Below are 17,253 nucleotides of genomic sequence, written 5' to 3'. Positions count from 1 at the left end.
CTCCTGGCCGGTCTCCCTAAGTACCTTTTAGATAGACTTCAAAGGATCCAAAATAACGCTGCCCGCCTGGTCTTCAAATCTTCCAAGTATGAACACGCCACACTTCTTCTTCACTCTCTACACTGGCTGCCTATCACTGAAAGGATCGAATACAAACTCTCCTCTCTTTCTTTTGCCGTCGTTTCTGGTTCTGCCCCAGAATACTTGTCAGAACTCCTCAATCTCTACACCCCCTCTCGTCAGCTTCGCTCTGCCGCCGACACTCGACTCTTCCGACTCCCCACAGTGCAAACAAAGACATGTGGCGAGAGGTCCTTCGCCTATCAAGCCCCTGTGACCTGGAATAGATTACCTCTGCCTCTCAGACACACAGATTCTCTCACTACATTCAAGACAAATCTCAAAACACACCTCTTCCAGCGCAAGTGATTTCCCTTCCAGCATCTCCCCACCCACCCCATCCTGCCCCACCTCACCCCCTACCTAGTGCCTAAAATAACGCGTATATACATTTTCTGCGCTTTGTGTCAGCACTGTCTGTGTGTGTGTAAATAGTACTGTTGACACGTTTTGATATAGACGCCTATTGTGGTTCATGTGCTTAGGCTGTGTATTGGATTGTCACTGTATGCCTGCATTATTAGATGTCAGTAATAATTATATGTGCTGATTGTTCTCTTTGCCTGCGTGCGTATAGTATGTTGGTTATGTTTGGTTATAGTATGTTTGTTTATGTTTGGTCGTTATTTTTGCCTGTGCGTGTATTGTATGTTTGGTCGTTTTCTTTGCCTGTGCATGTATAGTTTGTTGGTTATGTTTGGTCGGTTTCTTTGCCTGTGCGTGTATAGTATGCTTGGTCGATGTATGTATTGTAAAGCGCTAAGAGTAGACAATTTTCTAGAATAGCGCTATAAAAGTTTGCATTATTATTATTATTATTAACATACGACCTTCCTTTTCAAAATGGCTGACACAGCGGCTCACGCTTCTCCAACCCAATTTACAACGTGACTCTCACAGTCATTTCACCAGTCAATATTACTGAGCAAAATACAATTCAATAAATACCTGTATCTTTACAGCATAGAACCACTCATGATTCTTCCGCAACAGTAGTCTTGCGGTGTTCGACCTCAGTGTTCGGTGAGCAGCGTTATAGCCCAACGCGGAGACATCAGTCAAAAACACGTCTGTCCTCCTCGACTGTCAGGCACGCTCTGCCCTTCACAACCCACAAAGCTAACCTCTTTTCTCTCATTGGCCACAGCAGCCAATGGAGACACGCCTTACAAAAATAGGTCACGCCGTCAAGCCGTGATACTACAAGTATGGCAAGCCAATCTGTACACATTTGTTTAAACCATCCAATACTGAATTATGTACAAATCCATTTGTCACAATGTATGACACTTGTCACTTGCATTTGAGGTAAGCTTTGACATTTGGAGGTGTGCGATAGGGCTACACATTAAGTTACCGTTACAGAGGTGTAAGATATTGCATACGGCTTCACAGTAAGTTACTGTTTCAGAGGTGTGAGATATTGCACACAGCTACACAGTAAGTTACCGTTACAGAGGTGTGAGGTATTGCATACAGCTACACAGTAAGTTACCGTTACAGAGGTGTGCTCGGAGGGCGAGGCCAAGACACTGACCGCTGGAGACTTCACGCCCACCACTGAGGGTCAGACCCAGGCAGGGGAAGCCAACTCCTTCACGGCTGCTGCCGGCCAGACAGTGCGCGTGGTGCTGACACCCACAGACACCGGAGTCACGCTGCAGTCCGCCAGCCTGACAGTCCAGAACGTGGACAGCCTCAAAGTCCTCTACTACTTCTCTGGCTCTGCCGCTGACGACCAGCCCACGGAACAGACGGTGGCGGTGCCAGCGGGCGGGGAGGGCGCAGTGAATGTTGACTTGAATGGCGACCAGGCCGTGGACAAGGTGGTGATCGTGGCTGAGGGACCGGCCAGCACCCAGAGTCCTTCCACTCTCACTCTGCAGCAACTCACTGGATGCGCTAAACGTGAGTCTCTCACACACATCGCCTTTCACTGTCACTCACGATCGCTAAACGTGAGTCTCTCACACACATCGCCTTTCAATTGCACTCAGGATACGGTTTTGCTCTTGATACTGATAGCGAGTAAATCTACATTCATTTGCTCGTCTTTAGATTTGGGAAGGGAAGCTAAACTGGCGTTGTGGATAACTGCTGGCACTGAACAAATACGTTGTTGAACACACTTGGGACTTGGATGCAATTAGCTAGATAGCGGAGCAGTTGTGGGTTAATTAATGACGATGTGTCCAAATTACAGAACAGCGAATGTTCCTGGGACTTCTTGCACATACATTCGCCAAAATCATCACCCAAATAGATATCTCAAATTGTGTATGTTTAAAGGGTGTTTTGATTTGAACAGAGGAAGTCCAAAGAACTCTTCCAGATCAGTCTTATACGTGTGATTCATGTGCTGTTGATGTTTGTGTGTTGAACAGCTGTCGTTGCAACAACCGCAGCACCACAGCCAACCACTGCAGCAGGTACGGGTAGATTATCTTCTTCTCTCTCTCTCTCCTCCTCACTGTCTGTCTCTCTGTCTGTCTGTCTGCATCCTTTTTCTGACTGTCGAACTGTCCCTCCCTTGACTTTCTTTTTGTCAATGTGAAGTTAAGTTTGCCTTGTGCACTGTCCAGTTTTGAGATCTGTTCCCTGCCCCCGCCTATCCTCTCTTCAATCTCTCTCATTTCTCTGAATATGTTTGACACTTGTCACTTGCATTTGAGGTAAGCTTTGACATTTGGAGGTGTGCGATAGGGCTACACATTAAGTTACCGTTACAGAGGTGTGAGATATTGCATACAGCTACACAGTAAGTTTTACCGTTACAGAGGTGTGAGATATTGCATACAGCTACACAGTAAGTTACCGTTACAGAGGTGTGAGATATTGCATACAGCTACACAGTAAGTACTGTTACAGAGGTGTGAGATATTGCATACAGCTACTTAGTAAGTTACCGTTACAGAGGTGTGAGATATTGCATACAGCTACACAGTAAGTTACTGTTACAGAGGTGTGAGATATTGCATACCGCTTCACAGTAAGTTACCGTTACAGAGGTGTGCTCGGAGGGCGAGGCCAAGACGTTTACCGCTGAAGACTTCATGCCCACCACTGAGGGTCAGACTCAGGCAGGGGAAGCCAACTCCTTCACGGCTGCTGCCGGCCAGACAGTGCGCGTGGTGCTGACACCCACAGACACCGGAGTCACGCTGCAGTCCGCCAGCCTGACAGTCCAGAACGTGGACAGCCTCAAAGTCCTCTACTACTTCTCTGGCTCTGCCGCTGACGACCAGCCCACGGAACAGACGGTGGCGGTGCCAGCGGGCGGGGAGGGCGCAGTGAATGTTGACTTGAATGGCGACCAGGCCGTGGACAAGGTGGTGATCGTGGCTGAGGGACCGGCCAGCACCCAGAGTCCTTCCACTCTCACTCTGCAGCAACTCACTGGATGCGCTAAACGTGAGTCTCTCACACACATCGCCTTTCACTGTCACTCACGATCGCTAAACGTGAGTCTCTCACACACATCGCCTTTCAATTGCACTCAGGATACGGTTTTTCTCTTGATACTGATAGCGAGTAAATCTACATTCATTTGCTCGTCTTTAGATTTGGGAAGGGAAGCTAAACTGGCGTTGTGGATAACTGCTGGCACTGAACAAATACGTTGTTGAACACACTTGGGACTTGGATGCAATTAGCTAGATAGCGGAGCAGTTGTGGGTTAATTAATGACGATGTGTCCAAATTACAGAACAGCGAATGTTCCTGGGACTTCTTGCACATACATTCGCCAAAATCATCACCCAAATAGATATCTCAAATTGTGTATGTTTAAAGGGTGTTTTGATTTGAACAGAGGAAGTCCAAAGAACTCTTCCAGATCAGTCTTATACGTGTGATTCATGTGCTGTTGATGTTTGTGTGTTGAACAGCTGTCGTTGCAACAACCGCAGCACCACAGCCAACCACTGCAGCAGGTACGGGTAGATTATCTTCTTCTCTCTCTCTCTCCTCCTCACTGTCTGTCTCTCTGTCTGTCTGTCTGTCTGTCTGTCTGCATCCTTTTTCTGACTGTCGAACTGTCCCTCCCTTGACTTTCTTTTTGTCAATGTGAAGTTAAGTTTGCCTTGTGCACTGTCCAGTTTTGAGATCTGCTTCCTGCCCCCGCCTATCCTCTCTTCAATCTCTCTCATTTCTCTGAATTTGTTTGACACTTGTCACTTGCATTTGAGGTAAGCTTTGACATTTGGAGGTGTGCGATAGGGCTACACATTAAGTTACCGTTACAGAGGTGTGAGATATTGCATACAGCTACACAGTAAGTTTTACCGTCACAGAGGTGTGAGATATTGCATACAGCTACACAGTAAGTTACCGTTACAGAGGTGTGAGATATTGCATACAGCTACTTAGTAAGTTACCGTTACAGAGGTGTGAGATATTGCATACAGCTACACAGTAAGTTACCGTCACAGAGGTGTGAGATATTGCATACCGCTTCACAGTAAGTTACCGTTACAGAGGTGTGCTCGGAGGGCGAGGCCAAGACGTTTACCGCTGAAGACTTCATGCCCACCACTGAGGGTCAGACTCAGGCAGGGGAAGCCAACTCCTTCACGGCTGCTGCCGGCCAGACAGTGCGCGTGGTGCTGACACCCACAGACACCGGAGTCACGCTGCAGTCCGCCAGCCTGACAGTCCAGAACGTGGACAGCCTCAAAGTCCTCTACTACTTCTCTGGCTCTGCCGCTGACGACCAGCCCACGGAACAGACGGTGGCGGTGCCAGCCGGCGGGGAGGGCGCAGTGAATGTTGACCTGAATGCCGACCAGGCCGTGGACAAGGTGGTGATCGTGGCTGAGGGACCGGCCAGCACCCAGAGTCCTTCCACTGTCACTCTGCAGCAACTCACTGGATGCGCTAAACGTGAGTCTCTCACACACACCGCCTTTCACTGTCACTCACGATCGCTAAACGTGAGTCTCTCACACACATCGCCTTTCAATGGCACTTACGATCGCTAAACGTGAGTCTCTCACACACATCGTTTTTCACTGTCACTCAGGACAGTAAGCCATGTTAAACTCTAGATAACAAAATTCCTTTTTTCTTCTCGTGTACTTTAACAAAAAACATGTTGTAAGTACTTATTTATTTATTTACGAGGATTTATATCGTGCACGTATCTCACCACACAAGGCGACTCAAGGCGCATGTTACCTATTGAATGTTTTACACAATATATCACGCATTCACATCCGCCAGTTGATCGACTGCCTTTAGGCGCTGCATCCACCTTTCACGGCCTATTATTCCAGGTCACACGGGTATTTTGGTGGACATTTTTATTTACGCCTATACAATTTTGCCAGGAAAGACCCTTTTGTCAATCGTGGGATCTTTAACGTGCATACCCCCAATGTAGTGTACACGAGGGGACCTCGGTTTATCGTCTCATCCGAAAGACTAGCACTTGAACCCACCACCTAGGTTAGAAAAGGGGGGAGAAAATTGCTAACGCCCTGACCCAGGGTCGAACTCGCAACCTCTCGCTTCCGAGCGCAAGTGCGTTACCACTCGGTCACCCAGACCACAGTTGCATTTCATTTTAATACGTGGAAAAGAAACGACCTTTCTCATTGGAGACAGTTCTCATTTGCATTATATATTCCATGTGGTTTGCATAAAACACAGCTACAGAGCCAGGACCAACTGAACCAGGCCCAGGACCCACTGACTCTGGTACAGGAACAACTGAACCAGGCCCAGGCCCAACTGACTCTGGCCCAGGATCAACTGAACCAGGCCCAGATTCTACTGAACCAGGCCCAGAACCAACTGAACCAGGCCCAGAACCTACTGAACCAGGCCCAGAACCTACTGAACCAGGCCCAGAACCAACTGAACCAGGACCAGGACCAACTGAACCAGGCCCAGGACCCACTGAACCAGGCCCAGGACCCACTGACTCTGGTACAGGAACAACTGAACCAGAACCAGGACCAACTGAACCAGGCCCAGGCCCAACTGACTCTGGCCCAGGACCAACTGAACCAGGCCCAGGACCCACTGAACCAGGCCCAGGACCCACTGAACCAGGCCCAGGACCCACTGAACCAGGCCCAGGACCCACTGAACCAGGACCAGGACCCACTGAACCAGGCCCAGGACCCACTGAACCAGGACCAGGACCCACTGAACCAGGCCCAGGACCCACTGAACCAGGACCAGGACCCACTGAACCAGGCCCAGGACCCACTGAACCAGGCCCAGGACCCACTGAACCAGGCCCAGGACCCACTGAACCAGGACCAGGACCCACTGAACCAGAACCAGGACCAACTGAACCAGGTCCAGGACCAACTGAACCAGGACCAGGACCCACTGAACCAGGACCAGGACCCACTGAACCAGGCCCAGGACCAACTGACTCTGGTACAGGAACAACTGAACCAGAACCAGGACCAACTGAACCAGGCCCAGGACCCACTGAACCAGGACCAGGACCCACTGAACCAGGCCCAGGACCCACTGAACCAGGCCCAGGACCCACTGAACCAGGACCAGGACCCACTGAACCAGAACCAGGACCAACTGAACCAGGTCCAGGACCAACTGAACCAGGACCAGGACCCACTGAACCAGGACCAGGACCCACTGAACCAGGCCCAGGACCAACTGACTCTGGTACAGGAACAACTGAACCAGAACCAGGACCAACTGAACCAGGCCCAGGACCCACTGAACCAGGACCAGGACCCACTGAACCAGGCCCAGGACCCACTGAACCAGGACCAGGACCCACTGAACCAGAACCAGGACCAACTGAACCAGGTCCAGGACCAACTGAACCAGGACCAGGACCCACTGAACCAGGACCAGGACCCACTGAACCAGGCCCAGGACCCACTGAACCAGGACCAGGACCCACTGAACCAGAACCAGGACCAACTGAACCAGGACCAGGACCCACTGAACCAGGCCCAGGACCCACTGAACCAGGTCCAGGACCAACTGAACCAGGACCAGGACCCACTGAACCAGAACCAGGACCCACTGAACCAGGCCCAGGACCAACTGAACCAGGCCCAGGACCCACTGACTCTGGTACAGGACCCACTGAACCAGAACCAGGACCCACTGAACCAGGCCCAGGACCAACTGAACCAGGCCCAGGACCCACTGACTCTGGTACAGGACCCACTGAACCAGAACCAGGACCAACTGAACCAGGTCCAGGACCAACTGAACCAGGACCAGGACCCACTGAACCAGGCCCAGGACCCACTGAACCAGGACCAGGACCCACTGAACCAGGACCAGGACCCACTGAACCAGGACCAGGACCCACTGAACCAGAACCAGGACCCACTGAACCAGGCCCAGGACCAACTGAACCAGGCCCAGGACCCACTGACTCTGGTACAGGACCCACTGAACCAGAACCAGGACCAACTGAACCAGGTCCACTTGTCTCTATTACATTGATGTGTGTTTAATTTACGACAGCGGTTTAACAACTCAGGCGCTATTTTGTTTGTGTGTCCAAAGCTTTTGACAAAGTCTGGCACAAAGGATTGTTGGTAAAATTGGAGTCGATTGGTGTTGGAGGTCGATTATTGGCATGGTTTTGTAGTTACTTAACAAACCGTGTTCAATTAGTTGTTAAAGGAGCCAAGTCAGAGTTGAAGGGTATACAAACAGGCGTTCCTCAAGGTGCAGTGTTAGGCCCTTTGTTGTTTCTGATTGATATAAATGATATTGTTAATGATATTGAGCCAGTTATTAAATTGTTTGCTGATGATACTACCATGTCACTTGCATTGAATGATACGGTAAGACAGGCCGAAATGTTAAATTCAGACCTCGATAAAATTAGTTGTTGGGCAGCACGTTGGAAAGTCACATTTAATGAAACCAAAACCAAATTGCTGAATATAAAATTGACCCGTCATTTTCCAGTTCTGTGCGACGCTCAGTTCTCTACATCTATACTGTCGTAATGGAACATCTTTGTATTCCACAGTGTCATTTTACAGTTCTGTGCGACGCTCAGTTCTCTACATCTATACTGTCGTAATGGAACATCTTTGTATTCCACAGAGTGTCATTTTCCAGTTCTGTGTTGTGCAGTCGTTTTGACTGACTTGACAACTTGAGAAAAAGAATTACAATTTACTTTTGCGAAGCAACTGATAATGAAATGAAAAGAAAGCGTGGAGAAGTATGTTTGGGTCCTGCAAGACTTTATGACCAACGATTTCTCCCTTGGAAGAAAATGAAGATGTCTGCTTTGAAGGTAGGGAGATTTTACAGCGTACACGGCAAAATGCAAGTCGTATCGGGCAAGAATGTTGTTATTCTTCTTTCTTTGAAGTAACTTAGATTTGTTCTTGGCCATATTTTCGAGCTGTGCATTGTTATATAATGGGAAAAACAAGTTTAAAGGCAAATTCGCGAAGAAATTGGGATCGTTTGCTCCGAAACTGCAACGTCGATTTGCCAAAGCAAAAAGTTCTGGCTCAATATGCGGAAACAGGCTGATAGTGTCATAATTTTTTTATGGGTGTGGAATAACTGCTCATAATTTACATAGCACTCCGGCCCTGTTCCTTTTTTCATCACACCCAAAACCGTTATTTGTTTTGGGCGACGCAGCATTAATCATTGTGATTTTGAAATCCGATTCATTTCGTAATTCTTTAACTGAAAACGTCTTTGGCGTCTTGCCTGCTGCAACGATAAATCAGACGGCGACTGACTTGCATCTAGACATGCACACGTCTGCTTCTTTCTGCACACAACAATACGACGACTTACTGTACGACGTCATAACAACACGTACCAAATAGAGCGATGACGTCATTAATATAATGACGCAAACGTAAACCAAGACTTTTTGTCGAACTTTTTCGAACACTTCCAAATTCATGAACTCGGCCAGTAGGTCGTGTGGTTTCATTGGCAAAACACCGTCAAACCGTCACAGGTGCTTGAGTGCTCCGAAACGTGTGGCAGGAAAGAATGAATGGCATGAATGATGAATGATGAATGATGAATGATGAACGGGGGACCGTCTGTAATTCTTTGGAATCAAAGTGAGCTTGACTAATGTTTCTATTGTTTGTTTCGAACGCTTTATTGACACAAAGCGAGGTGGGTAAAACGGTTTGGTAAGGTTGTCTGGGTATGTCAGCAATACTGTTGCAATTATTACAGCTGGTATTTTGTATAGGTTATTTTTTCTTTCATACTTTAAATATTTCCTTCTCCCGCTCTCTTTCTGCTAACCTTCCTTATCAACAAAACAAGACTATTGTAATGGATGTCAGTTCTAATTGATTGTGTGAACACAACAATGTAACTAGTAGGTATAGGACGTGGTGTTGACCTAGCGTGTGTTTGTGTGTTGACCCACAGCTGACCCGTGTACCGGAGTGAGTTGCACCAAGCCCAACACCCAGTGTCAGGCCGGCACGTGTGTGTGCAAGATGGGATACACTGCTGACTGTGAGGTGTGCAAAGGTAAGACTCTAGTCATTATACACAGTGTGTCTGTAAGTAGAGGTTACACGCCGAGTCTCAGTGATTATTAAACATAATGGTCGAAGTTAGCGGATCATGAAAAATGCGAGCTTTAGCGAGCTTTTTCATGACCGCGAACTGAGACCATTATTTTTTATAATCACTGAGACGAGGTGTGTAACCTCTTTATTCCTCCTTTCTTCAGTTATTCAAAGAAAAGAGGAGGTTTTTTGCGAAAGTTTGATCGAATCCTATTCACTCAACCAGTCAACCTGCGCAGGCGATCGATTAATGCGCGGTTGTATAGTTCCGAGCAAATCATTCCATTCTGTTAACACTTCTTGTCAGTTTTCCTATTTTGGACTAAAATCAAGTACACAGATATGCTGTTATTCTGCTGTGGCGGCAAAGGCAGATATTGTGTGTTCTGTATATGTTTTGGTATCGCTTAGGATAATGTTCTTTCGTCAAATGGGACTAGCAGACGAACTTTTGCACCCGTGTTCCAACGTTAAAAACTGTATGAAGTTCAGTTTTCTGGGGAAAATAGTGTATGAAACCGCTTTATGTTGTTTAAATTGATGAGATGTGTGCATTTGGTTGCGTGTGATCTGTTTATTAAATGAAATATTGTTGAAAACTGACCGTCGGATTGCAGTCTGTTGTCGAAGAAACTGAGTGAAAAGAAAGCGAACTACTCTTGTCGCTAGACAAAGTATGAGTTACTTGCCTTGCGGGAAATTGCTTGTGATGAACGTTTGAGCACGGCAAATCTAGATTCAGAAAACAACCGAACTCATGGATTTTATATGAAGATTCATGTGTTCAGGCCTGTAGTTGTTAATTTAAATGCGGTATGTTTGTATTGTTTGCTACAGAGATGTATACTTCGTACGTTGGAGCGTTCGGAACTTTTCAGTCGCAAAAAGTAGTACCGAAACGGAACAACTTCTCAACCCATTGCACTATCGAGGATTCAGGCTGTTGCTGGGTCGTTATTTGTTTGGTTGCTGGGTCATTATCGAAAAATAACTACCCCTACAAGTTTACAGAGGTAAAGAAGCAGAGGGGGGAATAAGATGGGATACACTGCTGACTGTGAGGTGTGCAAAGGTAACATATCATTGCTCTATAAACAGTGTGTCAATGCAAAGTGTGACTGCAAGATTGGCAAAACTGTGAATTGTAGTCTGTCTGTCTGTCTGTCTGTCTGTCTGTCTGTCTTTGTGTTTGTCGGTCTGTCTGTCTGTCTGCCTTTGTGTCAAATTCTCAATTGTATTGTGAGCATCTACCTGTTGGTCTAGAGTAGGTCGGATTTTAAAAAATAAATGTTCTGCTGTCTTTATGCAATTGTTTCAATGCTCCATGCAGGGGTAGCAACGTATCTAGTTTAACAATATTATGACTTACGCCTTATTTGGTAGTTACTACTTTGTGTTGCAGACATTGACGAGTGCGAGACAGGGGACAACACGTGCATCCACCTGGGTCAGAAGTGTGTCAACACAGAGGGCTCCTTCCAGTGTCAGTGTCAAGACGGATTCGTTAAGAAGGACGACTTTTGCCACGGTAAGCCTCGCACACACACACACACACACACACACACGCACGCACGCACGCACGCACGCACACACACACACACGCACGCACGCACGCACGCACACACACACACACACACACGCACACACACACACGCACACACACACACACACACACATCTTGTTATCACCCTTTCACTGCACCTTGTCTCTGACCTTAACCTTGTTAAAACCTTGACCCTTAAATATCCAGACCAGAACATCATGTTACAAAGGTGTGTAAACATTTTAATGTTCAGTTATAAGATCCGCATTTAAGTGAGTTCTGACTCCGACACTTCTCTGACCTTGATTTTGTCTTAACCTCGACCACTCTCTGGCCTTGACTTTGACCTTAGATTAACCTTGACCATTATCTGACCTCAATTGACCTTGTGCAGACATCAACGAGTGCGAGGACGCGGAAACCAACTGTGGCGAGCACGCCGAGTGCAAGAACCTGCTGGGCACGTACCGGTGTATCTGTTGCCAAGGTTACTCCAAGAACGCCGAGCAGTGCCAGCGTGAGTCGCCTCCCTCTTTACGTCACGCGTCACGTGACACTACTCACACCCTTTACCACTCAACCACACTCGGACATTTCATTATTACGTGCGTGTGTTCTGTGTTGGCACTGGACACGAGTGGGGAATGACTACTTTTTGATTAATGGATTTGTGTGTTTCCAAGAAATTGTTTATTCAAATATGAGATGTAATAGTTACTCCATGTTTTTTCATAAAATCATGGCCACACTTGAGGTGGTGGTCCGAACTGTGGACACGGGGCGGAGTGTGCCGTAACAACTACTCCATCAAAAGGCGGATCTAGGACGTTAAGGGTCTTACACCATCTTTATGTGTGTTACAGGTGTGTTTAGACTTTATGTGTGCTACAGGTTTGTTTTGACTTTATGTGTGCTACAGGTATGTTTAGACTTTATGTGTGCTACAGGTGTGTTTAGACTGTATGTGTGCTACAGGTGTGTTTTGACTTTATGTGTGCTACAGGTGTGTTTAGACTTTATGTGTGCTACAGGTGTGTTTTGACTTTATGTGTGCTACAGGTGTGTTTAGACTTTATGTGTGCTACAGGTGTGTTTAGACTTTATGTGTGCTACAGGTGACGAACGTCTGGACTCGGTGTACGGCGCACCTGGCGAGGAATGCTGTGCCTGTAGCGGTGGTCAGTGTAGGAACCCTGAACCTGTAAGTCTTGTTGTTGTTGTTGCTAATGTTGTTGTTGTTGATTATTTGGGGAAATGATGATGGCTAGTGGTTAATTGTTTAAGAAGAGATCACTCCAGTACTTTGAGTTTGTAACTGCTCTGTGTCTGTGTTTGTGTATGCGAGCGTGCATGCGTTCGTCCAATAGCTTTCAGCAACGGTCGAGTGAACACAGTAACAGGTGCAATGTGTGTTACCTGTACAGGTGTGCGGGTCTGACGGCAAGACTTACGGTAACTTCGCCGCCATGGTGGTGCAGGGTTGCCGTAACAACCGTACCATTGAGGTCGACCACAAGGGATACTGCGAAGGTAAGCGATACGCGTCAATAACCACAGTCATGGTTGGATGCACGGGAATAATCACAGTCATGGTTGGATACACGTCAATAATCACAGTCATGTTTGGATACACGTCAATAATCACAGTCAAGGTTGGATACACGTCAATAATCACAGTCATGGTTGGATACACGGGAATAATCACAGTCATGGTTGGATACACGTCAATAATCACAGTCATGGTTGGATACACGTCAATAATCACAGTCATGGTTGGATACACGTGAATAACCACAGTCATGGTTGGATACACGGGAATAACCACAGTCATGGTTGGATACACGGGAATAATCACAGTTTTGGTTGGATGCACGTGAATAATCACAGTCATGGTTGGATGATGGAGGCATTTATTCTTCGGTGTATTTTCGTAAATCTTCAATCTTTTCTGTAACTTGAAAATATATTTGAGACAAAAAAAAGTTGTTTCAGATTTCTTCCATCTTTGGTTTAATGTAGTTCCTGTGACTCTAGTTTTAGAAAGCTAGTATTGATAAGCAGATAAGGAATGACACTCGAAAGTTTTTTTCTCATAGCAAAAGCGTTTTAACATGCTGAAACCAGCTGAAAACTGAGAATTTAGTTTCAAAGGTAAAGTTTACCAGCAGTTCTCAGCACACCTGCATTTCTGGTGGCATTAACGCACACTCTCGGCCACTCTGTCTGTGGGTACCTGGGTTGTAGCTTCCCATACAGCTGCTCCACAGTGACGGGGGACTCTCGGCCACTCTGTCTGTGGGTACCTGGGTTGTAGCTTCCCATACAGCTGCTCCACAGTGACGGGGGACTCTCGGCCACTCTGTCTGTGGGTACCTGGGTTGTAGCTTCCCATACAGCTGCTCCACAGTGACGGGGGACTCTCGGCCACTCTGTCTGTGGGTACCTGGGTTGTAGCTTCCCATACAGCTGCTCCACAGTGACGGGGGACTCTCGGCCACTCTGTCTGTGGGTACCTGGGTTGTAGCTTCCCATACAGCTGCTCCACAGTGACGGGGGACTCTCGGCCACTCTGTCTGTGGGTACCTGGGTTGTAGCTTCCCATACAGCTGCTCCACAGTGACGGGGGACTCTCGGCCACTCTGTCTGTGGGTACCTGGGTTGTAGCTTCCCATACAGCTGCTCCACAGTGACGGGGGACTCTCGGCCACTCTGTCTGTGGGTACCTGGGTTGTAGCTTCCCATACAGCTGCTCCACAGTGACGGGGGACTCTCGGCCACTCTGTCTGTGGGTACCTGGGTTGTAGCTTCCCATACACCTGCTCCACAGTGACGGGGGACTCTCGGCCACTCTGTCTGTGGGTACCTGGGTTGTAGCTTCCCATACACCTGCTCCACAGTGACGGGGGACTCTCGGCCACTCTGTCTGTGGGTACCTGGGTTGTAGCTTCCCATACAGCTGCTCCACAGTGACGGGGGACTCTCGGCCACTCTGTCTGTGGGTACCTGGGTTGTAGCTTCCCATACAGCTGCTCCACAGTGACGGGGGACTCTCGGCCACTCTGTCTGTGGGTACCTGGGTTGTAGCTTCCCATACAGCTGCTCCACAGTGACGGGGGACTCTCGGCCACTCTGTCTGTGGGTACCTGGGTTGTAGCTTCCCATACAGCTGCTCCACAGTGACGGGGGACTCTCGGCCACTCTGTCTGTGGGTACCTGGGTTGTAGCTTCCCATACAGCTGCTCCACAGTGACGGGGGACTCTCGGCCACTCTGTCTGTGGGTACCTGGGTTGTAGCTTCCCATACAGCTGCTCCACAGTGACGGGGGACTCTCGGCCACTCTGTCTGTGGGTACCTGGGTTGTAGCTTCCCATACAGCTGCTCCACAGTGACGGGGGACTCTCGGCCACTCTGTCTGTGGGTACCTGGGTTGTAGCTTCCCATACAGCTGCTCCACAGTGACGGGGGACTCTCGGCCACTCTGTCTGTGGGTACCTGGGTTGTAGCTTCCCATACAGCTGCTCCACAGTGACGGGGGACTCTCGGCCACTCTGTCTGTGGGTACCTGGGTTGTAGCTTCCCATACAGCTGCTCCACAGTGACGGGGGACTCTCGGCCACTCTGTCTGTGGGTACCTGGGTTGTAGCTTCCCATACAGCTGCTCCACAGTGACGGGGGACTCTCGGCCACTCTGTCTGTGGGTACCTGGGTTGTAGCTTCCCATACAGCTGCTCCACAGTGACGGGGGACTCTCGGCCACTCTGTCTGTGGGTACCTGGGTTGTAGCTTCCCATACAGCTGCTCCACAGTGACGGGGGACTCTCGGCCACTCTGTCTGTGGGTACCTGGGTTGTAGCTTCCCATACAGCTGCTCCACATCAACGCACACCCTCGGCCACTCTGTCTGTGGGTACCTGGGTTGTAGCTTCCCATACACCTGCTCCACAGTGACGGGGGACTCTCGGCCACTCTGTCTGTGGGTACCTGGGTTGTAGCTTCCCATACACCTGCTCCACAGTGACGGGGGACTCTCGGCCACTCTGTCTGTGGGTACCTGGGTTGTAGCTTCCCATACAGCTGCTCCACAGTGACGGGGGACTCTCGGCCACTCTGTCTGTGGGTACCTGGGTTGTAGCTTCCCATACAGCTGCTCCACAGTGACGGGGGACTCTCGGCCACTCTGTCTGTGGGTACCTGGGTTGTAGCTTCCCATACAGCTGCTCCACAGTGACGGGGGACTCTCGGCCACTCTGTCTGTGGGTACCTGGGTTGTAGCTTCCCATACAGCTGCTCCACAGTGACGGGGGACTCTCGGCCACTCTGTCTGTGGGTACCTGGGTTGTAGCTTCCCATACAGCTGCTCCACAGTGACGGGGGACTCTCGGCCACTCTGTCTGTGGGTACCTGGGTTGTAGCTTCCCATACAGCTGCTCCACATCAACGCACACCCTCGGCCACTCTGTCTGTGGGTACCTGGGTTGTAGCTTCCCATACACCTGCTCCACAGTGACGGGGGACTCTCGGCCACTCTGTCTGTGGGTACCTGGGTTGTAGCTTCCCATACACCTGCTCCACAGTGACGGGGGACTCTCGGCCACTCTGTCTGTGGGTACCTGGGTTGTAGCTTCCCATACAGCTGCTCCACATCAACGCACACCCTCGGCCACTCTGTCTGTGGGTACCTGGGTTGTAGCTTCCCATACAGCTGCTCCACAGTGACGGGGGACTCTCGGCCACTCTGTCTGTGGGTACCTGGGTTGTAGCTTCCCATACAGCTGCTCCACAGTGACGGGGGACTCTCGGCCACTCTGTCTGTGGGTACCTGGGTTGTAGCTTCCCATACAGCTGCTCCACAGTGACGGGGGACTCTCGGCCACTCTGTCTGTGGGTACCTGGGTTGTAGCTTCCCATACAGCTGCTCCACAGTGACGGGGGACTCTCGGCCACTCTGTCTGTGGGTACCTGGGTTGTAGCTTCCCATACAGCTGCTCCACAGTGACGGGGGACTCTCGGCCACTCTGTCTGTGGGTACCTGGGTTGTAGCTTCCCATACAGCTGCTCCACAGTGACGGGGGACTCTCGGCCACTCTGTCTGTGGGTACCTGGGTTGTAGCTTCCCATACACCTGCTCCACAGTGACGGGGGACATGACACCTCCTAGATATATTCTGATGTTTCCAGAGAGTACACTTGTTATCCATTCATGTCAATGAATGTTCCTTCTCCGTGCTTGTGTTACACAGCTGTCCCAGGCTGAATAATAAAGAACGTTTACATAAAGGAGTTTCCACAGAGAACGGTTAATATATAGCCAGATGGTATTCATGTGCCTTCTTCCTGACACGACTGAATATGTCTGTGTATCACGTGCTTGTTTGACAGACAGCTGCTCCGATGTGAAGTGCGACAAGCCGTTCCAGAAGTGTTCTCAGACAGGACCCGGGGGCTCTGCCAAGTGTAGCTGCCCCGACTGTGGGGATGCTTCCACCCCTGATAACTCCAGTGAGTTTGTCAGTCTGTACCTCTGTTTGTTAGTGTGTCTGTGAGTGTGTCCGCCAAGTGTAGCTGTCCCGACTGTGGTGGTGCCGCCACCCCTGATAACTCCAGTGAGTTTGTCAGTCTGTACCTCTGTCTGTAAGTGTGTCGGTGTGTGTGTGTCCGCCAAGTGTAACTGTCCCGTGTGTGTGTGTGTGTGTGTGTGTGTGTGTGTGTGTGTGTGTGTGCTTATGTGGATAGGAGTGTTTTTTATTGAAATATGTCTGCCACTAGTAGCTTGTGTTATTGGTTGTTCCTGTGTTCATTTCTTATCAGTATCTCCCTTTGTCCTCAGACCCGGTATGTGGATCCAACAAGAAAGTCTACAGCAGTGCCTGCATGTTCCGCCTCGTCATGTGTGAGATAGACCGCAGTGACATCAAGCTTGAAGACTCTATGGAGCCATGCGAAGAGGGCAAGGGTAAGATGATCCTCTTAGTTATAGGCTGTGAGTCATGTGTGAGATAGACCGCAGTGACATCAAGCTTGAAGACTCTATGGAGCCATGCGAAGAGGGCAAGGGTAAGATGATCCTC

General features: G+C 49.2%; 1 protein-coding gene across 1 annotated transcript in view; it reads left to right on the top strand.

The window, feature by feature from the left end:
* LOC138947860 (mucin-19-like) overlaps positions 1–17,253 on the top strand; it is a 129,523-nt gene that overhangs the window by 106,291 nt on the left and 5,979 nt on the right. The window contains exons 57-69 of the mRNA XM_070319420.1: positions 1,624–2,028; positions 2,505–2,549; positions 3,127–3,531; positions 4,008–4,052; positions 4,597–5,001; positions 5,770–7,539; positions 9,496–9,600; positions 11,044–11,169; positions 11,579–11,701; positions 12,300–12,385; positions 12,609–12,714; positions 16,565–16,684; positions 17,013–17,138. Coding sequence (XP_070175521.1) covers positions 1,624–2,028; positions 2,505–2,549; positions 3,127–3,531; positions 4,008–4,052; positions 4,597–5,001; positions 5,770–7,539; positions 9,496–9,600; positions 11,044–11,169; positions 11,579–11,701; positions 12,300–12,385; positions 12,609–12,714; positions 16,565–16,684; positions 17,013–17,138 — 3,867 coding nt within the window. The remainder of the gene's footprint in view (positions 1–1,623; positions 2,029–2,504; positions 2,550–3,126; positions 3,532–4,007; positions 4,053–4,596; positions 5,002–5,769; positions 7,540–9,495; positions 9,601–11,043; positions 11,170–11,578; positions 11,702–12,299; positions 12,386–12,608; positions 12,715–16,564; positions 16,685–17,012; positions 17,139–17,253) is intronic.

Source organism: Littorina saxatilis, linkage group LG14, assembly GCF_037325665.1.
Source record: "Littorina saxatilis isolate snail1 linkage group LG14, US_GU_Lsax_2.0, whole genome shotgun sequence".
NCBI lineage: Eukaryota > Metazoa > Mollusca > Gastropoda > Littorinimorpha > Littorinidae > Littorina > Littorina saxatilis.
Note: the sequence above shows the minus strand (reverse complement) of the source record. Positions and strands in the feature narration are given on the sequence as shown.